The 23,381-nt window shown below is 37.2% G+C and overlaps 1 protein-coding gene across 1 annotated transcript in view; it reads left to right on the plus strand.

Moving 5' to 3' along the window:
* LOC112050197 (tyrosine-protein kinase Drl) overlaps positions 1-21,805 on the plus strand; it is a 57,370-nt gene extending 35,565 nt beyond the window's left edge. The window contains exons 2-6 of the mRNA XM_024088390.2: positions 8,310-8,437; positions 14,473-15,159; positions 15,511-15,824; positions 16,535-16,831; positions 17,395-21,805. Of these exons, the coding sequence (XP_023944158.1) occupies positions 8,310-8,437; positions 14,473-15,159; positions 15,511-15,824; positions 16,535-16,831; positions 17,395-17,506 (1,538 nt within the window). The 3' untranslated portion in view covers positions 17,507-21,805. The remainder of the gene's footprint in view (positions 1-8,309; positions 8,438-14,472; positions 15,160-15,510; positions 15,825-16,534; positions 16,832-17,394) is intronic.
* The last annotated feature ends 1,576 nt before the right edge of the window (positions 21,806-23,381 follow it).

Here is a 23,381-nt window from a genome sequence, read left to right on the forward strand (position 1 = left end):
AATTGGACATAGGGTTCTTGCAAAGTCTTCCAAACATCTTTTGAAATATCATCCTCTTAACAGAAAATTAATCAAGTTCAGCGTCTTTTTTACTCTTAAAGAAATATAGAGCTGGGTCTGAATGAACATACCTACCAGATAATGGGCTGCAAAAATTTGAACTTTTCTTTTCCTAAAATAATTGTAAAGGTAAATGAAATTTTCAAAGCTGGTTGCACCACCTTCTGGTAGGTGTCGGGTAGGCTAACCATAAGTTTTGTCACTTCATTACTTTATGTCAAATGACATATGGCGACGGTAATATGTTAATTTGTGAAACAAAAATCTACACTCTGTGTACCCGACTATACCATAAACCTAAGCACTTTCTAGAATCCATTTTAGTCCTATCATTATGCGGTATTTTATTCCGTCAGCACGTAATTGACAAACCGAAATCAATTTTATACTATAAAAGCGTAGAATCGACAAAATTACCGGACAATAATGTTTAAATTGGACTACGAAATTTGCGGTGGCCGAATAGATTACGCACAAAAAATTAATGTTTATGCTACTGACTAAATTATATATTTCGTACATTAATGGATTTTTACCAGACAGTACAAAATTGTCTATATTACTTCCCAAATTGAGCAAATTATCTAGGTTAGGTACTAGTAGCTCAGAATGTTTTTCTTCTTCCTTCTTAAGTTTAATTGTAGGTATCAAATTACTAGTAATTATTGTGTTTGTAATTTTAACAGTTGATTTTAATACCGTGTAGTTCATAATCAAATGGCTGAATGATTGGATACAAACATGGATAATTTTTATCCCGAATATTTTATTTATTTGTCGTAGTTCTTTAGATATTATACAATAATAACAACTATAATATGAATATAATAACTATAATACTATGTACGTCTGTTGCGTTATCGTAATCTGTTACGTTTTGCAAATGCAGTGTAAAAGATACAATGTAACAAGTACTATTTTGCAGCACATTAGTTAAGGAAAACGAGACGCAATGCAATTTGGCAATGGTGTTAATATTTCCGCCATTTTGAAAACTAAAGTTTTTGGACACTTGCCGACAAAAGGCGCAACGTTATGGAAAATAATGCGATAATAATATCAACGATTCAGTTAGTTTTCATTATTTAAAGCTTTCGACATCTATTGAAGGATGAATGATTTTAGAGATCCCAATTTTGTTAGTAACATTTTTTTTCTGAGTCTTGCTTGTTATCATTTCTTACTGTCCAATCGTTAGTTTTACATCTTCTTTTAGTGTTATAATCTTTCTTCTTTGTGATGTGTACCTTAAATTAACTTTTTCTTTAAATCTGGTTATGATATATCACTTTCACCGCGAATCTTCATTAGAGTACATCATTGATGTCACCTCTACTCTCTGCCTATTTTACTACGAGATAATTGCTTTGGCCCACCAAACTTTGCTTTGGCTCATAAATCTATCGTCAAATATGTGCCATATTCCCAAAAAATATTCCTTGTAAATGACCAAAAATGCTGACTACCGTGTTACTCGTAATTTTGAGGTTGCAAGGTTTATTTTGTTTGGCATACTTTTGGAAATGTGGCGCATTTTTATTATTATGTTTATTTTTGTAATAACCACACATTTCAATGAATTTATATATAAACCGGTTTCCTGCCATAAAATACTGATCCGAGCCGTTGAACTCCAAATAAACAATTTGTTAATTCGACGCTCTGTTCCACGCCTCGCGGCATTAAGGCGACGTGTTCCGGTATCGGCCAATAAAACTGTCCCCATTGCGACATGGAGCGCCCGAATGCGCGCTTTTAATGCATTCCCGAACATTTTTACGGGAATACCGACACTATTCTTGGCATTACACGCATTATGATAACCATTATCACGCGAGCTTATAGGATGCGGTAGACGGCGGCGTTGTAAAACGCTGAACAGTTGTTTGTTTAGCGGTTTCCCGGTGCACTCGAGCCGCTGGTTTATTGTGCATTCCCAGTGTATCGTGGAATATCTGGCGTGCATTATGCGGCGGTGTGGGAGAAATAATAAACGGCAGCGTTTTTTTTTTTATTTCGTCCCCTCCGCGAACCCTCGGGGACTGGAGTGCATAACTCCGTACACCTTTATTTACCGTCACCTCTGCACTTTGTTTTATTTTCTTGCACGTCCGCATAATTCCACAATAATGTCCCAAAATCGACGACGTCTCCGCCGACGAGGGAGGAAGCCTTGGGAAGGATCGCCTATTGTGCCCCCCTCGTATTTTGTTCGCTCTTTTGTTATTAAACGGTTTTTGTGCGAATGTAATGAATGCTTTATTCGTAGGTGCGAGTTTTTGAATGGCAGATATATCTCGCGGGCGTTATATTGAGAACATAATGGATTTTCGCCATTCAATATTTTACCGTGATGCTTTTTTAGAAATGCGCGATAAGACGGGTATTTCGGGGCACGCAAATGGCGGACGCTTGGTTGAAAATTAGATTGTTTTAGCGGAAAAAAGTGGCGCCACCGGGTAGCTTGTGTTATCTCATGTTATTTGTCGTATCAAGTGTTTCGTTTCTCTTTGCCGCCGCCGCGTCAAAGGCGCCGCCGACGGTAGCAGCCTCCCGTAACGTGTCCAACCACTTCTGCTTAATACGGTTTTTTTCATGTATGAATATTAACGTCAATATAGCTCATGTTTATAGCGTTTAATGCTTTCGATATATTACTTTTGCGTATATTAGGCATCAATTTTTTCAGATTTCTAGCTAGAAAGCAGAATATTAATTTATTTTGAATCTAGTTAGGTTTATATTTTATAGCCTGATGATATAAATATGTGTTTTATTAAACGTCTATAACTTCGACCTCTAATCTCTAGACCTAATGTCGAATCATTCAGATTAATTAAGTACAATGAGAAATACTGATTTTTAATAATTCTTAACCTTAATTCCTTATAATATTTTATTAAATATCATTATTATCATATTTATGATCTGGCAAATTGATTTATTTCATTTAAATATACTGTTTTTTTTTGCCAAGTAAAGATTCATGCAAATGTATAGAAATTTCCATCATACTAATGATGTTTGTTTAATTTAAAAAAAAATATAACTTCTTCCTCTGAAAGGCTTTGCTGCATTTCCATATTACATCATAGATTAGTAGATGAGTTTCGAAAACTATTAGGACTTTCTCGGTGGCCATTAAAATATTCAAGTTGATTTGGATTTAGATTTCAAAGAAGCAATTTATTATCAAATTCCAGTTACCCATTCCTTTTCTAGAGACATCTGATATAGATTACATCACCAGTCTGAGCCTAACCGGAGATTAAGTGTTTGATTTGGGTTTTATTTAATTTTGAGATTTTATACAAAACTTGTGTTAGGTAAGAAGACTTTGAGTTTATATTAGCTGGTTGTACAGATAAATATTTATGAGATTAATGGTTTATTGAAAATTATGGAATTCTGAGTATAAATTTTGTATTATTGCTAAAACTATTTTCTATTAATGTCTAAGGAGATTTTCAGATTATCCTATTTTTAGATTTCTTAACTATTTTTTAATCTCTGTAGGCCTTCGATACGCACCATGACATATTTTTCAAGACGAGAGAAAGACAAATGACCAACCAATAGAATCAAAAACATTGCTCTATGTTTTATGACGAAAGTGATGAAGCTGTCTATAATGCTCCAAACATCACGATACTGAGCCACCTGCATCCAGCGAATCCCTGCGACTCACATGATGTCGTCAGTCCACCTGGTGGGGGGTCGACCCAGTAAGTGCGCTTACTAGTGCGGGGTCGCCATTCCAGCACTTTGGGACCCCAACGTCCATCGGCTCTGATTCGATCACGCAGAGATACTCCTAACATAGCTCGTTCCATCGCCCGCTGTGTGACTCTGAGCCTTCTTATGAGGCCTATAGTTAGGGACTAAATACCAATGAAGATTGTGACCGAGTAAAATCAGTTCTGATACTCCTCGAATCAACGTCTCGGCCAAATAAGAAATCGGAGACTCTCACAAGAAGGCGGTATATGCACAAAGGCGAGAAACCAATTTGTTAAAACGCGCGAGTCCGTCGTTTTGCATACTAACTACCGGCGCGACAATAATGTAGCACCTAACCCCGTCACCCGTGGACGCCTAATCGCCCTTATCGTGTTTAGAATAAACAAATAACTATTAATGGTGTTAAATTTATAAATTGCCCGGCCTCATTTGCATGTGTCGATCTAGGGTTGTCATCGGGAATTTAGACAGAATACCAACGTAATAATATAATTTGTACTTAAAATAAAGTCTTGTTTGTTACATTATTAATAACTTCAGGACAGCTTTACGAAAAAACGATGAAATAGCACAAAGATAGATTATAGTCTGGAATAATACTTTTTAACTCGATATTCCCACGGGAACGACATCGATGCGCGTGTAACTGCAGGGCGTAGAGCTGAATTCTATTAAAAATATGTATTTTTTGTATTTATGATTTACTATTAGTATGGCTATTTGTCATATTACGAAGTGGTGTCACTGTATTTGAGTTAGAAGGGCATGGTTGTGGGTATAAATACACTTGATGAAATATTAGATGTTATACATATTATTGTCAAATTGACGAGCGCTGGGCAGGACATATGACGTATGACCAAGACAGTATTATGTTATAAGCGATGGTTTTCTATTTAATATCAGGTGGAATGGCTGCTTATTTTGTCAACTATTACTATTAGAACAAGTAAAAATAAAATTTATTAAAAAACAACAACTTCGTAAATACCTATTCATTGGATATATCTATATCGCCCCCTCAAAGGCGACGAAACCGATATGAAAATCTCAAACGTCTTAAGTTGGCAACCCTAGACTAAAATGTACAAACTTGTTTAGAAAGGACATCCATAATTTATTGATATAATGTTAATAATGTCCCACAACCTGAGGACGATCCTGTAACCGCTAACGGGTTAAACCGGTCCCAATATTTATACTGAGTAGGTATATGTAGCTATATGAAATGCGTTTAATAGTTTCATTAAAAGAAAATGTATTACTTACCGTAGGCATCCACAAATCCGCATCGTACGTATCGGACGCATCGCATCAAACGGATTTTTAATTTTACGGTGGATAAAATCCGTTCGATGCGATCCGCACGATGCTGATCAGTGGACGCATTTGTATAACTTTTATACACAGAACACTACAATCCGTTTGATGCGATGCATCCGATAGTACGATGCGGATCCGTGGACGCCTACCATGATCCAATAGTTGTTAACGCCTTTACTATATAGTAACGCAAAGATTTGCGTTCGAGTTCGAATAGATGTCTTGAATGTTTTTTAAAAAGTCTTTTGCCGCTATTCGTTAAGTATACAAACTAGAAAAACTAAACATTTTGAAATAGTTTGCGGTGACATAGTTTGTTGATGATAAAACATTTACATTCCAAATCTTCCATCAATATACCGGTACACTAAGTCCTTTTGAAGTTAATTGACTCATTACGCCTTAGCCTACACATTAAAAACTCAAGCCTTCATCTCGAATATTCATTTAAGTGTGTAATTTAAGTGTGTACATAGCACACTAACAATAAAAAAAACAGAAGTATTTAATTATGTCTACATACTGAGAGGTAACATCAACGCAAGTAACGCAAAAAGCCAGTAGGCAGCCATGTTTTATTAAAGTTTTAATGATGTAACTTGATAGGATCATAACGAGCCACGCTCGTAATATGAATTCAGTGGCTTCACAGAAATACTGTCGTATCTGATTATGTTTTGGGAGTGTGTACATACGGTTGTGACAGGTAACACTAATTTGACTTTACCGGGAATTCGCGTACGAGATTCCATGGTACGTGGTGTGATTGCATACGTGCAAATTATATTATCAGTACCCAGTATTGATAACGAAAAATAATGCAGAGATGTCTTCTTATGTCTCTGTTATTAATTTTTGCTTTCGAAGCGAACTCAGTCGATAAAGCGCTTACTACCCTCATTAATTAATCATCATCATTAACATCATGCGGCCTCTTGCATTGGCGTCCAAACACCACTGTCTCGAGCCGCCAGCATCCAGTGCATACATGCAACCCGTTTGATATCCTTGGTCCACTTAGTGGGGTTTCGAACAACCCTGCACTTTGCACACGCGTCCACCTAGTGGGAGGTCGACCAACACTGCACTTTTCGGTGCGGACTCGCCATTGCAGCACCTTGGCATACTACCTTTTACCACAAAATACAAACTACAAAGTAAGAGCTAAAACTATCACCAGAGCAGGCTTTAGTTAAGCTAAAAATATAAAATACTAAATTGATCCGAGCTGACAATCGACTTAAAGGAACTTTCGCTTACATATTATCACATCATTAATCACTTAAATAATAATTAATTAAGTATATTTTTAATTCTTCTAATCGTATCACGTATTGTTATTATCTCAGATACGCTCCTTGTTTTTGATAAGATGTGTTTCTTTTTCGTTGACCTGTTTCCGCTCACTAATCCGGTAGGCGGCATTGGTCACAGAGTACTTTACATTGTTTTTAAATGATAAAAAGTTTCAGAAGCCATGTAAATATTTGTATCTTTAGATAAATCGTTTGTCGTTCAGTTTGAAGACGGCGGCGGATTTACCATATCTTTATGTATTCAATCCAAAGACTAGCTGAAAAGATAGATAGTTGAGTGTAGATGTTGTTTAATGAATGAAACTGTGTATAGATGGTTATGCAATATGATTCTGTATGTAAATGTTTATCGATTTTGTAAATGGAACTTTGTATTTTAAAGTTTATTTAGTAAGGACCTCAATAACACTATTTCTATAGGTATTTTATTAAGCTTGTGCTTGTTGTTCCAATGTAGTATATTGCGATATACATCAAGCGAGTCGCAGGGATTCGCTGGATGCAGGTGGCTCACTATCGTGATGTTTGGAAGTCCTTACAAAAGGCCTATGTCCTGCAGTGGACGTCCATTGGCTGATATGATGATGATGATGATGATATTGCGATAATTTCTTTCATTTACTACAGCACAAATATACAAATATGCATGTTTTTTTATTATATTTGTTTACAATTCAGCGTTGTATATTCAATTTTTAAAAAAAATATGCTTAAACCATTTGTGCTTCTTTTCTTGTAAAAATCACATTAATATTTTAGAAGTAAATGTTATTTTATGACCTATTACGATTAAGGTCGTAGCAACTTTTTAAAATGTAAAAATGTACCTGAAAATTTGGATCGGTGTAGGCAGGAAATATTTTTATTTTCGTACGAGTTCCGTCTATGTTTTTGTTTTTAGTCAGGGATTGAATGAATTTAAAAAGATTTTCGGTTCCCATGATTTGTGGACAGGTGGCGTGGCAGTCGGCCCTGTGTGTGCTTTGATCTCGCCGCCATAGAACGCGTGCGATTTGATCTTTTTGTCGGATATTTTGTGTTATTGATGCGTATTGGTTTAATGCCAGTTGTACTTGAATAGATTTGGTTTCGTCTTACTACAGAGCCGCTTTTTGAATCCATGCTTTACATTTTTTTTTTGCAAAAAACACACTTTGCCTGTTTTTAACGGAGTGCAAAATTAAATCATACGGACCATAGGGTACTTATTTGGTTCGTTTTTTATTAATAAGTATTCGTTTTATGCAAAATTTTTGTGATTGTATAAAAGATGAATGTTTCCAGCCCGAGCTCCTACAATAGGCAACTACGGAGTTAGGGCCGTGGTGACTAGGACAGCGTAGCAATTATGGATGTAACCGCTCCGTATAATTTATCTCCATCCGAATTTTAGTCAAATAGGTTGAGTAGTTGCGGCATTTGTATGGTTATACACAATATGTAAACAAACACTATGGTGCATATAAGTGGCGTGCAAAAGGCTTTTAACTAGGGTAGGCACTTACAAAATGCAAAACTCCTTTTCCAATACAGGTTCGTAGTGATATCTCAGTGCAATTTTGCATATGTGAAATGCACGTCACTGGTACCTACTATACATAATTAGAATATAATAGAATAGAATAGAATCTCTTTATTTGTCCACACACAAGTAATGAAATAAAAATAAACAAACAGAACATACAATACATACATCTGGTCGTGGACAAAAAAGGTATCTACCTCGAGGCACGATGCCACAGCGAGCTGTGGCGCTGGTTTTCAGGTGGAACCTTGTGTGTTCATGGACGTGTCTTAACTTAAAACTTATACATGACTGCATATTATGATTGGTTGGATCTAGTCTAAAAGTATTTCCTTTGCCCGCAGGTCTAACCGCAGAGCTGTTCTACGTGCGCGATGGCCAGATCAACTTCTACGCTCTCAACTTTGTGGTGCCAGTCCCGGCCACCATCGGCGAGCTGCACTTTACGTGGCAGAGCCTCACCAGGAGACCTGTGAGTTGATCAAACTTCTATAAGCTTGATAGCCTTGCGATTGGCTACAATCTCATACAGCAATCGTCTCATCAACATCTTTAGGATAGGCACCACGAGACATATCTCCACTGAGAAAGACATGTAGCTCGCTCACTCGTACGAAAGAGATACGAAAGAGAGCGATGTTTTGCGATTTTGCCACTGTTGATCAACATTTGACTTTTTCCGGTGAAAAACAATGCTTTAAATGTAATAGCACATTTATGGCAGGCGCCCACAGATCCGTATCGTACGTATCGGACGATCGCAACAAACGGATTTTTAATTTTACGGTAGACAAAATCCGTTCGATGCGATGCGACTTGTATGACTTTCTATACAAAGGATACTAAAATCCGTTCTTTGCTTGATATACGTGTTGCTCTATTATTTATTTATTTTTATTTTTTTTTTTCCTCTAACTAGTCGGGAAAGACTGTGCTAGGATTGGGTACGACAATAGACCAACGGGGCGGGGATCGAACCACCACCCCGTGATGAGTCCGACCGCTCTTACCGTTGAGCTATTGAGGCTGTAAATGTATGTAAATCTATTATAGATGATTGTTTTCCACATAATGATCAAGTCGGTCTTGACTAGTTGCGTCAAATAGGTACTATTGCATTACAGGACAGGTACATCACCAATGTTCCATCCATAGCGGTAATCTACCGATTTTAATAATCGAAGTGGTATTTACTAGATTTATGAAGTTACAGCAGTATTTATACAGTTAGCAAATCAAAGTACCCGTTACTGCGAAAATTTTAAAATTCTATTATACACGGCCTTACCAAAATCGCCAGGATCCATTAACTCAAACAATGGATTATAATTTACGTCCTCGCTAATAGATGACGAGGTGCTGACGGCGAAGGAATTCCTAATGAATAAGACAATCGTTTAGGAATAACTAATGTTGCCGTAAAACAAAAATAGCGCGTCCCTGGCGCCAATTCTAAACAATACGTTACATTACTATTGGCAACTAGGGCTACCATCAAATCGGATTCTCTAGGACTTGTCTATAAAATTTTTTTTTTCAAAAATATCATCTTCAAATGTCATGTAAAATGTTTTTTGTTGGACTTGGGATAAATTCAGATGAACTTCACACATGTTAGCCTCTCATAATCAATCCATTCAAACCCTATGTTAACATAGGTTATCTTCATTCCAAATTTCAACAGAATTCAGTCTTTAGCTTTGCGTGAAAGTGAAACAAACATCCGCACAAATTTTTTGCGTTTATAAGTGAGCCGTGATAGCCCAGTGGATATGACCTCTGCCTCCGATTCCGGTGTGGGTTCGAATCCGGTCCGGGCCATGCACCTCCAACTTTTTAGTTGTATGCATTTTAAAACATCGTGAGTAAACCTGCATACCAGAGATTTTTTTAATTCTCTACGTATGTGAAGTCTGTTAATTCACATTGGGCCGTGGTGGACTATTGGCCTAACCCCTCTCATTCTGAAAAGCGATTTGAGCTCAGCATTGAGAGCCGAATGTGGGTTGATAATGAAGAATATTAGTAGGATTAAATGCAGATATAAGTCGAGTCTCAAACTGACACACCTATAAACTTTACCATGGTCCCGTACGACGCGATACGCCTTTGTTATTCCGATGTAAACTCGTTCAAGGTTTTAACGAGTTTTTTTCGTAGGGGTCCTACAGGAACTCGGGTGTCATTATGTCGAAGAAAGTTTGTATTTCCAGCTCGGATGCAGCCGCGTTTGTCGTTAACGGCTATTGTCATGGAAATAGGTCTTATTTGAATATATATAGCTAGCTATTTAGTCGCGATAAGATTTGTTTTGTTCGATATTACACGGGGATTAGTACCTGTCTATCTGTTTCGTTCTTAAATTACACTTAAGCGGTCAAGCTTGTGATGCGCGGTTTTTTTTGTTAGGCGAAAATTCCAATTCAATTTTGGTTAATTGCAATTACAAACTGTTTTAAATGTCTAGTTAGAACTATTAGTGGAGACTACCACCAGTTCGGAAGGCAGGTTCTGCTTAGACGAGCAGACAAGAATCTCAACAGTTGCTCTTTAAAAATCAACAAAGTATAAATGGAAAATTAAACGTGCACTGATTTTACATTGCAATTTAAACACTTACTAAAATATATAGGCTTCTTTAAATGTCTAAAGTCAGATAGATAATCACGTTCTTATTTTAGAATCAACTAAAATCCATATTTCTTGAAATAACTCATAGCCAACCTAACTACTCATAGTTGTAGTGTGAAAATAAATCAACTCACAGACTGACTCATCGAAACACCTAGCTGGAACAGTATGAAATAAAGAAGGTTTCAAAATCGGACACACGGGTTTTCATATCCACGAGATAGACACAGAAAATATTGTATTTTAAATTGCCAGTTAATTTACTTGTATTTTACAATATCTACTTAAATCCGATGTTAATGAAAGAAAGCCTAAAATGAAAATATGTTGATCCCGCTTAATCTATTTGCGAAATAGACTAACAGAAACATGTTGAAAAAAGATTTTTTTTTGTGTTTTACTTTAATTTAATATTCAAGTTTCCTCTCTTATTTTTACCTATAAATAGAGCTTAACATTTAGATATCTATACTAATAAATATAATAAAGCTCAAGAGTTTGTTTGTTTGTTTGGTTGGTTGAACGCGCTAATCTCAGGAACTACTGGTCCGATTTGAAAAATTCTTTCAGTGTTAGATAGCTCATTTATCGAGGCTATAGGCTATATATTATTCCCGTATTCCTACAGGAACGGGAACCACGCGGGTAAAACCGCGCGCCGTCAGCTAGTAAGTTATAATTTTGAGATACCGAAAGACATAAACTTGTTGTATGTAATACATATTGTTGTATTATGTATCACAAGAGCTTAAGATTATCTTACGCATGACAAGTACTAAGTACATAGTGGTTTTATTATTAAAATAAGTTTTGAGTTGTTTGTTATGTCGAAAGTCTTACTACGCCTGTTATGCAAATTCTGCATATGCTGATCCCGAGACAGACAGGAGTTATTAACATGAATTGTGAACCAAATTTTATGTGCATTTATTTCTTGCAATTCGAAATAAGAAAATTTCCCTCTTATCCGACAATCGGGGATCTTGTACAAAGAACACTGCTCTTTGAAAAGACAATCGTATAAATTTGCTTATGTACATTTTTAACTATAGGGTTTGTCAAACGCAAGCCATTAGAATTATTATTTCTTACTTATCCATAAAATATACAACGTGTTGTGTTTACTATACTTTTAGAAAATGGCTTGATTGAGGGCTAAATTCTCACGAGATATTTTTTAACGCACGTTAAAAAAGCGTTCAAAATTCAAATACGACAAATGCATTCCCAAATATATGTTCTACGACATCGTTTTGAAAACACAACGCTTTTTATAAGCAGTATTGCATTTTCAATTTTGGGCGTTGGAAATGGACCTTTATTTAACTTCATACTATATTTGAACGCTTAAAAAACTCTAGTGCGAATTAGGGCTTAGACGAAATTCTGACGTTTGAATTACAATTTCCTACAACAAGTTGGAGTAGAACGCTTTCAACTGCTTGATACTCATTTAGTAACTAAATCAAATTTTGCGTTTTCGAGAAAATTGCCAACCGAATGCCAAAAATTTCTATAAAATATGCGCTGCCTTTTCTAGATAAAAAGAAAAAGTAAAAATCCGTAGCCGAAGCCGTCGCTATCTCACCGTAGCTCCGTTCACCGCGGAGTATCTACCGATCTTAGATGATAATTGTATTCGGTTTGTTCTTTGTTGTCCGTCGGCGCCCTTTGACTAGTGGGCAAATATTTAGAGAACGGTTACTAGCTGACTACGATCTCGCCATTGTCTGTGCCGACTCCCGACTCGCGAGTGATAATATTTAATTAGAGGCCACGCTGTCGCACCTACGTTTACGAGCCTTCGCATGCCTGACGGAGGCACAGGGCCCGGCAAAGGCCCCGGCAAAGGGCCCGCGGTGACTGTTTGCCTGTTTGTTTTACCATTCATGCGCCGCGCGATGATTAGTCGGCTCGTAACGAGGGTGTTCAGCGTCGTGTTTATGAAGCTCGTTACATTTTAAATTGGTGCTCGTTTTTATGCTCACTTACTTTCGCTTTAATTATGTTTGCGTTCGATTTTGACGATATCATGCGAATTGCAGGCGAGGCTGTAGTTCCTTCTATTTAAAAACAAAATGCACGTTCTGTTTCTAGATCATGTTTTCTGTATAGTAGCGATAGGTCAAATTCAAAATTCATTTATTTCAAGTACACTTGGCTTACTAACGCTAGTAACTCTACAGCAGAGTAAGTGGACGGGATAAGTAGAAGGCTAAGTAGGTGTGAACTGTGAAGTTGGATATTTTCGCCCATAACATAGCAATTTATACATCTTGGGACTAGCTGCTAGCACGTTTTACATTACGTTGCCATGAATATCTTTTTTGCCCTCATCCTACCACTTAATTAAACCTTCAGATCTAATTAAATTTCAGATCTGATTAGTTGCTTTGCGGCAGAAATAAGCATGTTTGCCGTACTTCCGCGCACGAGCTGTGTCACAAAATCTCCTTCTTCTGCTGAGCTTGAGTCTCCTCTCAGAATGAGAGGGGTTAGGCCAATAGTCCACCACGCTGGCCCAATGCGGATTGGCAGAATTCACACACGCAGATAATTAATCTCTGGTATGCAGGTTTCCTCACGATGTTTTCCTTCACCGTTTGAGACTCGTGATATTTAATTTCTTAAAATGCATATAACATAATGCACACAACTGAAAAGTTGGAGCTGCATGCCTCGGATCGGATTCGAACCCACACCCTCCGGAATCGGAGGCAGAGATCTATCGCGGCTCTACTTACTGTGCTGTCTTCTAACTTACAAAGATCTATTAACATCTATACTAATTTTATAAAGAGGTAAGGTTTGTGACTTTGTAAGATAGGGGGTAATTTCTGGCTCCAATGAACCGATTTTGAAAATTCTTTTACCAATAGAAAGCCACGTTATTTGTGAGTGTCGATAGCTATTTATCTCCGTATTCCTACGAGAAATGGAACATAAATTTAAGCAGGTATATATTACACATCCTTTTCGAGTGGGTGTTTTCGTTATAATTCCTTCGTCAGCGTCTGTTGCTTGAAACTCAACACCGATACGTGTTCAAGGTACCTTATCAACACCGATACGTGTTCAAGGTACCTTATAAGAGAAGTTCGTGATCACGCGTTGGTGCGCGGACATTTGATCCGCTTGACATGACTTTGGGTCGCCTACTCGTTTGGGATCGCCCGTCAATCGTAATGATACAGTTACTTCGTGATACGTTTGAGCCGTTATATGCACGATTTATTCCGACTTTATCTTCGAGACTTTCGAACATAGGTTTAAGTAAATTAGCCTAACAAAATAGAGCTTCGAGGTAATAATTAAGCTTACGTATGAAGGGTTTTTTCTGAATCAAGAATAAAGTTAAGAGAAGATCGCGACAGTCAATATCACAACTAAGTCTTAAATGAGGATATTTATGTTAGTCTTTAGGTGCCTGCATCGTAATGTACTATATGAATATCGTAAAATACTTAAATATCGTCTGCAAATTGGGTTTTCCAATCTTCACCGTACATGGATGGCTAAGAGTCTCCGAAAGTTATCTTTCTATTAAAAATCGTGACTTATAGCAGGCATTCATTGATCTTCATCATACTCGTACGTATCGGACGGATCGCATCAAACGGATTTTTAAATTTACGTACAGAAAATCCGTTTGATGCGATCCGTATGCGTATCAGTGGACACACTTGTATGACTTTCTATACAAATAATAATAAAATCAGTTTGATGCGATACGTCCGATAAGTACGATGCAGATCAGTGGACGCTTGCCATTAATCAGCCCATCCGCTAGAAACTACAAAGCAATACAAACACGATAAACTTACAGCCCGTCGTTTGCGTAAGGGGTTACTAATAAGTAAATTTCTTTTGTTACAGTTACCGTATACATTACAAGTGGATGTGGTGTCGAACAAGGAGGCCCTACTCACCCCAACATTCAACATATCAAGTGAAGGCTTTGTCCCGACCGAGCCGCAAACCTGGCGAGTGGACTTGCCTTGTACGCGCACCGTCGCAGCTGAAGTCGGCGTCACCATTTCCCTAAACGTGTCCACCGGTTCCTCGTCAACCCTTCTACACTTCCGTCGAAGAAAAATATGTCTCCTAGAAGCACCGCGACCAGCTGTTAGAGTGGATAACGTCCCCCATTCCGCTACTTCTGCGGATATCTTCTACGCTGGTGCGGGATGCGCTGGCGGTGCGTTGTTGATAGCTGCCGTTGCCGCAGTCGCCTGTAGAGCTCGCGCGAGGAAGCTTCGGAGAACACGAAGCGATGAGCAAGATGCTCACGCCTTCTTACCTGATTCTTCGTGCAAATCTGCCGCAAGTTACACGAGCTACCGCCGACCTAACTCCGTACCAGCGGCGGCAGCTGAGGAGAGGGCGAGGGACCTCCAGCAAAGGATAGCGGAGTTGACAATACAGAGGTGTAGAGTGAGGTTGCGTTCGGTCGCGATGGAGGGGACTTTTGGTAGGGTGTACAGAGGGACGTATGCTGATGAAGATGGGAGGGAACAAGAGGTTCTTGTGAAGACTGTTGCTGAACACGCGTCTCAAGTTCAGGTAATATTTTTCGCTTGCTTATTTATTTACAATTTAATTTTCGATTTTCAATAATGCCTAAAACAAAAAAATAAAAAAGTAAAGGTTATAATCAGAGCTCCAGAGTAAGCTCTAACCCACTACCACTTCGTCCACGTGGAATTCAGTATGTCACAAATCCCGCGGGAACCATGGATTTTTCCGGGATGAATAGTAGCCTATGTGTTTATCCTGAGTGGAATCTATTGACATTCCAAATTTCAGCCAAATCGCTTCTGTAGCCGTAGCGGAAAGGAGTAACAAACATACTCACTTCCACAAACTTTCGCCGTTATAATAGTGTGACAATAATTATTGTATCTTTTGGTACAGGTATCACTTCTTCTGCAAGAAGGCTGTATGCTGTACGGACTCCACCACGAGCGCGTTCTCTCCGTCCTCGGCGTCAGCATCGAGGATCAGACTGCACCATTCCTCCTCTACCCATGGAGTGCCACTTGGAGGAACTTAAAGCAGTTCCTCCTAGCGTGTCGAGGAGTGAACCTGGGGGTAGCGGCCGGTGGTCCTCCCCCTCCACCTCTGACCACCCAGCATGTAGTGAGAATGGCATTACACGCCTTGGATGGATTATCGTATTTACACTCGCAGCACGTACTGCATAAAGATATCGCCGCGAGAAATTGCATGTAAGTACTTTTATGGGTGTGTTATTAGAATTGTTATTGAGTAATTTGAACCTAGTAAGTTCGAGTAGAACTGAGTAATTTGTTATGCTTTGGAAGCAAGAGCTGCGTTGTATACGATTTTACATTTAATTATTATCAGCATACTTTATAGGCCTATAGGTAGGGTTTCCACGTCGCCAAAATTAAAAGCCGGACGCCGGAAAGTCCAGTTAGTTTGGCCTGACATTTAGATAAAAAGCCTATATTATTGAGGATTTTAGTGTACATCTGTATTAATAGGTACGACAATTTTTTTTTATGTTAAAGCAAGCATTCATGATTATTACCGTAAATTTTGTTCCCACACACACTCGTCGATCGCTCGTTTGCTTAATGTAAAGCCTAAAACAAAAGCCGGACAAGCCGGACAGCGTTTATTTTGGCCGGACACGGAATAGAAACACCTGACTATGTCCGGATTTATTCCGAAACCTGGCAACTCTAACTATAGAGCCTCTTATAGGACAGGGAATATGGATATTAGAACCACCACACGCTGTTTGATCTACTTCTGGCTTTGATTAATACGCCACTGGCTTGGCACCGCCATCAAACTGATCTGAAGGTAGCACATACGATGTTATTTTTCGCTTTTTAGTTTAGTGGAAACATTTTTGTGATTTTGAAGTCAGTTGAAGTTCAAGAATTTGAAGGTTGTCTCTTTTCAACAGAGTGGACGAAAACCTCCGAGTGATGATCGCCGACAACGCGCTGTCCCGAGATCTGTTCCCCGGCGACTACCACTGTCTCGGCGACAACGAGAACAGGCCGATCAAATGGTTGGCGTTGGAAGCGTTGTCCAAGAAGCAGTTCAGTCCGTCGGCGGACGTGTGGGCGTTGGGCGTGCTTCTGTGGGAGCTGACGACGTTGGCCCACCAGCCGTACGCTGAGGTTGATCCGTTCGAGATCGGCGCGTATTTGAGAGATGGGTACAGGTTGCAGCAACCAGCTAACTGTCCGGACGAATTGTGAGTATTCTTTTTTTTATTCTTTACAAGTCAGCCCTATACTATGCGGGTAGTGTTATTTAATGTGTTTTTGCCGTGATAGCCCAGTGGATAACCTCTGCCTCCGAATTCGAAGAATTTAGGTTCGCCTCCAACAACTTTTCAGTCATGTGTCTCAAAGGGTGAAGGTAAAACACCAAACCTGTATACCTGAGATTTTTCTGAATTTTCTACGTGTGTGAAATCTGCCAATACGCATTGGGCCAGCGTTGTGGACTGTTATAGTCTGGCAAGTTCCAGTATAGATGACACTCCCATGATATGCGGGCGACGGGGGAAAAGACTGCGCGGGTGTGAAATCGTGCGTGCGGGGAAGTGAGGTGCATCAGTCATGGGTTTTTCATTCATCGCTACACGCGCCCCGGCTCGCGCGGGCCATCGGGTGTGTTTCGAACGAAGTTTCCAAACTATAGGCTAACCCCTATTATTCTGAGAAGAGACTCGTGCTCAGCAATGAGCCGAATATGAGTTGTTAAGTATGTGTTTTTAAGGCGCTTTATAAAAGTGTTTTGTATTGTCCGTAGGTTCGCAGTGATGGCTTACTGTTGGGCCATGTCGCCCGACGACCGACCAACGTTGCCTCAACTACAGATCTTCCTCAGGGACTTCCACACGCAACTGACGCGGTTCGTCTAAGACATTCCTAAACGAAAGACAATCCAAAAACGACAATAAATGTATAAATTATTAGTGAAATAGTGAAAAAAAGTGAACTTCAGTGAACTTTCCAGAGGCCTTATGACGTGCGCAAAGTTACCTTACAGGTGTTCTGTAAAATATCGATTATTTGCATAATTTGTTGTATATCAAAAACGGACAATATTTGATAAAACAACAATATTAACACTTTCGCTGCACTACGAGGTCAATTGACCTTGTACGTCTAGCGTGTTCAAGAGTTACGAGGTCGATTGACCTCGTACCACACCAGAGGAAAATACAGAAAAATCTAAAGCAGCGAAAGTGTTAAGGGACGTTCGGACATACGGTAGATACGATATAGAAAAAGACATACGAGTCACTGATGCAACCGCAAATTTGCGCAAATATATTTGTACAAACTCAATGCACGTAAAAGATTTTCTAACTAAGCTAGTTCACATTTAGTAAAATGTGAACTAGGCTTTATCTACTAGTATGTAGATCTTTTGACTGCATCTGATTATGCTAAGTAGATCAAAATCATTTTTGACATACGGCCAATTTCTTCATCGCAAGTAACAGTCAAAGTGACGTCATAAATCAAATGTGACGGTCTTATTCACTGAAAAATAAAGTCTTCTTTACTACTTACTACTTTTACTGTTACTTTAGCTTTACATGAAGAAACTGGCATACTACAGGTAGATACGATATAGAAAAAGATATAGAAGCACTTATTCAACCGCAAATCTACTAGTATGTAGATTTTTCTTTTGCCTGCATCTGATTATGCTAAGTACAAAGATTTGAGGTGTTAAAGATCAAAATATTTTTTTTAACTTAAACTACTACCATCTAAAATCATTTGAATAATATCGAAGTCGCAAAGCAATATAAATAGTTTACATATAGATCGACTGTTTATAACGATGCCCATCTAACCGTTAGAAAATCGTAGCTGAACAAATATTGGAGCAAATATTTGCGCAAATATGTAGTTCGGTGTGTCTTCCATTAGTGACAAGTCAGTGACGAGAATACACGGTGAACGGTTAAATGACGAGTATTATAATGAGGCGGCTATATAAAGAGACTGATTTTAATAAAAGTGTTTATTGAATTGTAAATTATAGATGTTTTATATTAACTTGGTCGACGCATATTTTGTATCTATTTTGTTTCGAGATTCCACAAATTCTGAATATATCTTTTGTGTAGGATGACCATCTTGTTTGTAGAGAGCAGGACAAAGCCGACATTATATAACTGATTGCTGTAAAAGTCCTAACACTAAACGTTGTTTTGCTTTTTAAATGATTGTCTATTGGTAAGTGTAGAGGTAAATAACACTCAGCAGTTTTACAGTTTTTGCAATATACTGAAACTGAAAAGTCCTAAGGTAATCTTAGTATAGGATTATTTAATATTTATATGAAGTAATCCTCTGCTAATTGCTGAATTTGATTCCACACATTTGACTATGCAATCTATCTCGAAATGCATTGTCAAGTGTAGACAAATTGGACGTCCCAGTAAAATACCTAATTTGTAGTAGAAATGTCTCCATGACTATCCCCTAGGCAATCTTGACACAATGACAAAAGGACTTGTCCCGCAAAAACTAAAACTGTTGGTAACTACACTAAAGCTTTCACAATATGCAATGTTTTTTGCCGCGGAAAAATAAATCTATTTTACGATCTCTTTCAATGTTCGTTAGAACTTTGGAAAACGGAAACATTGCATAGTGTTTGGGATTTAGCACACTTTGTATTCATTACACTTTGTACGAAATACCTTTAGATATATTACTATGCTATTCTCTGAGATTCACAATAATTAATAATGTTCCCTATATATATATATAAATCAAAATGTCTTATCGAAAGATCAGTCGATACAATTTGCTATTAATTGAATCACATTTTTGATTTATTTGGAAATTATCGTCTTTAAATATGGCACCTATTGTGTACGTGGTAATGTTTCATCGTTGTGACAACGTTGAAGCAAGCACCTACAGAATAGCATTGATTGAATTGAATTAAATTCTTATGGTCCGTTTACATTCGGCAATTCCAGTGCCAAATTAAATCATTTATTGTTTTAAATACCGAGGGATTTACAGGATTCGTTCAACTGAACAATCGAGTAGTATTTATAAATATTGAACATACATTTTATTATCGTGAATAGAGTCGAGAATAAATTTATATTGGTTTATGAGGAGCTCATTCTTATATCTTTGTATCAAAAATTCTTAATTTTGAATAAATTTAATACAAAATCTTGTCGAAGCTTCTACCGGTCACATAAACCTCGTTCGGAATTTTTGGTACGCAGGTAAACGACTCTTCGTCGAACTCTATAGGTCATTGATCGACTCCTGTAAATACTCGCGTTTGTGTGAAAGCGTTTAATCGCTTAGTGTAAATAGAGCATTATCACCAAAAATAGACACAAAGTTGTGCGTCGAGTATTAGGTAATAATGTAATTATTTGAAACCTCAGTACTGCCATATTAGTGATAAAAGAGTATATGTAAATATTGATAGATTAAATGAACCGTATAATACGTATATTAAATGTGCCTCAGATTTTATGAAACGTTTAGATGTTTATAAAGGCCTCAACAGATGGCGACGTTTTTCAGCGCGTTAGACGCAACTGTAATGATGTGCGATTTTGACATATTCATATTCAAAAAGCTACTAAAGTATACTCTCTCGTATTACAATATTTTCTTGTTTTCTAATATATAACTTAGTAATTGGTTTGTAATAAATTAGCATTTAATAAATAACATCTAACTACTGAATAATATATGTATAACGTAACTCAAGAGGGATTTTAATATCTATCATTGAAACTAAAACATATAAATGAAAGACCTATTCGTTTGCTTTTGTATGTTACAAATTCAGATTGCAGCGCGTTGTTCAAACGTCGTCATCTGAAAGCTTAGTAAAATTGTTCTTTTGAAGTATTGACATGTAATAAATATGAAAGACTGGATTGATCAATTTGAATTGTTAATTTTAAACTTGATATTACGATTGTAATTAAGGGCTTTTGTCCACAGGTTTCATATTGGATACGAATATTTTTGATTTAATATTCTTAATTGTGCCAAATGGTATTGAATAGATAAAGGCGAATCAATGTGTAGAGTTTTTATTAACGTTTAGAGATGCTCCGAGACCAATAAAATATTGTTAGGGCCACTACATATCTGGCGAAGACCAGCGTATTGTTTGTTTTTAAACTATTATTGACATTGCTATATTAAAATCAAATAGTACTCATAACTATAGTGTGAATCACAATTCATAACAGTTATTATTTGTGATTCAAAAATTATTAAAGTAGAAGTAAATTATCTAATGGAAGAATAATTATTTATTTAGCCCTCTGTGCCTAAAAATATCAGATATAGTTTTCCAAATATTATTCTCCTACAATTAGGTAATTGAGCCGGCTATGAAGGTAAGATTGTATTCTGCAAGTCAAAATAGTTGTCAGTCAAATCTGTTTGCTAACTGTAAATTTAATTTGCGACGTTAGTATCTCAATTATTTTATTTGCTATGTGCCTTTAAAACTTTTTGGGCAACTGCTTTAAATAAATGTACTACAATAGACACATCACTACCTAGGCCCAAAGTAATCGTATAGCTTGTGTTATATTCTGTACTAAGTTAATCTATTTACTAAGATAACTGAATATATTCATATAATGTACAAATACATCCAGACACTGGAAAACACACGAGGTTAATATACATGAGAGGTTCTACAATTGTTCTACGTCTCGCCCGATGTGTACCGGCCTTTAGCACTCTTTTCACTCCAAACCCGGCATCTTTATGATCTTGATTTGACAGTGTTCAAATGTAAAGTTTTATTAATAAATATTTTAGATATTCATTGAAATTACCATAGTAAATTTGTTGTTCTAAATTGTGAATATTGTTTATAAATTATAATCTTCAATCAATTCAGAAAAATAATTAATAATGAACAGTGTAAGATTATCTTTTCATTATAACTTTAAATGTTCGCCATATTTACCAGTCTGCATTCTCAATGAATGCATTTTATATATCTATCTAATATTAATATTTGTTATGGATTTACTCGTAAGTCGTGCATTTAGTGTGAATTGACCCTTAGCGTAGGTACTTTTATATGATTATTAAAATTTTGTAAATAATTTATTTGAGGCAATTATTATAAAAAATTGTAAATGTGTAAATAATATAAAGAACTGTCAATATACGAGTGAATATGGAAATGATTTTTCTTTTATTATCCTTTTTTTTTGTCTATACTCGCATCTCGATACCTCGCTCACCTCGAAACTCGAATTTAGGTAAAAAACGATTTTTTTAAGTAAAATTTCTTAAAATGATTTTTTTATCGATTTTTATCATTGAAACTAGAACTGAACGCACTGCTTGTTTGCTTATAATTTTTATAATACTTGTTGGATCTGCTGAATCGATTTTTAAAATTCTTTAACCTATAGAAAGCGACGTTATATGCGAGTGTTATATTTTATCCCCGTATTTCCATGCGAACGGTAACACAGCGGGTGAATCTGCAGACCATCTGCTAGTATAAAATAAAGAAGATTTATCCTTCACAGGCTCAGACTACATATATAAGGATAAGTCATCATTATCAACTCATATTCGGCTCACTGCTGAGCTCGAGTCTCCTCTCAGAATGAGAGGGGTTAGGCCAATAGTCCACCACGCTGGCCCAATGCGGATTGGTAGACTACACATACGCAGAGAATTAAGAAAATTATCTGGTATGCAGGTTTCCTCACGATGTTTTCTTCATTGGTTGAGACACGTGATATTTAATTTCTTAAAATGCACACAACTGAAAGTTGGAGGTGCATGCCCAGACCGGATTCGAACCCACAGCCTCCAGCATCGGAGGTAGAGGTCATATCCACTGCGCTATCACGGCTCAGGACAAGTATCGCATCCTAATTTACGAACAAAATTGTGTCATTCATTTTTCGAGGAAAACGAGCTCACATTGGGTACATATCATATACCTACTATAAAGTGCGAGTAGAAGTTGACCGTTTTTTACACAGATTCTTCTATGAGTTTCACCTAAGTTTCACCAGCTTCAGCACGCAGTTTGTAACATTGCACGCACTCTGGTTACTCTGTGGTTTTTTACACCAAAAAAGGTATTATACAGAGCTCTTTAACCGACGAACAACAATGAAACATCGATTCTATAGAGACAGTTTTTAAGGTCGCATTAGATTGTTGATTATATACTTTGACAGAAAAGTAACGTCTAGCGAGACAGGTCCTCATGTAATTAGTCTGAGTTCACAGGCTCTCAACCCTAGAAATTACTCTAAAACGCTAAAAAAGTTAGTAAAAGTGTAACGCGTCATTAAGTACAAAGTTTGCAACAACTTAATTACTTGCAAAGTTATAAACATAGCGCACTTCATGAAAAATTATAACCTTGCTGAAAATTCCATCTCAAGTTTGTCGTGACGGCGAAAGTTTAATGTGGCTGTATGTACTATGTATTTAGGTTAATGAGGTCGAGAATAGGAAATGGCCGTGGTTCCACAAAGAAGGTAAGTTTAGCTGTTGTGCGCCATTTTGGAACAACTGTAGTGTGAAATTTAATATGTTACACCCACATAATGATATTATTAAGTATATGGAATTTTTACTCTTAAAGGTACCTACGTATATTTTTAGCAGACTCAGAAAGGATTACAAAAATAAGAAACGAATGTCGAACAAAGGTTATGATTCACAAAATTTGTCAGGACAACTTAATTAACAACTTATCAAACTGTAATCCTTTAACCCTAAACACAA

The sequence above is a fragment of the Bicyclus anynana genome, chromosome 1 (genome assembly GCF_947172395.1).
Source record: "Bicyclus anynana chromosome 1, ilBicAnyn1.1, whole genome shotgun sequence".
In the NCBI taxonomy this organism is placed as follows: domain Eukaryota; kingdom Metazoa; phylum Arthropoda; class Insecta; order Lepidoptera; family Nymphalidae; genus Bicyclus; species Bicyclus anynana.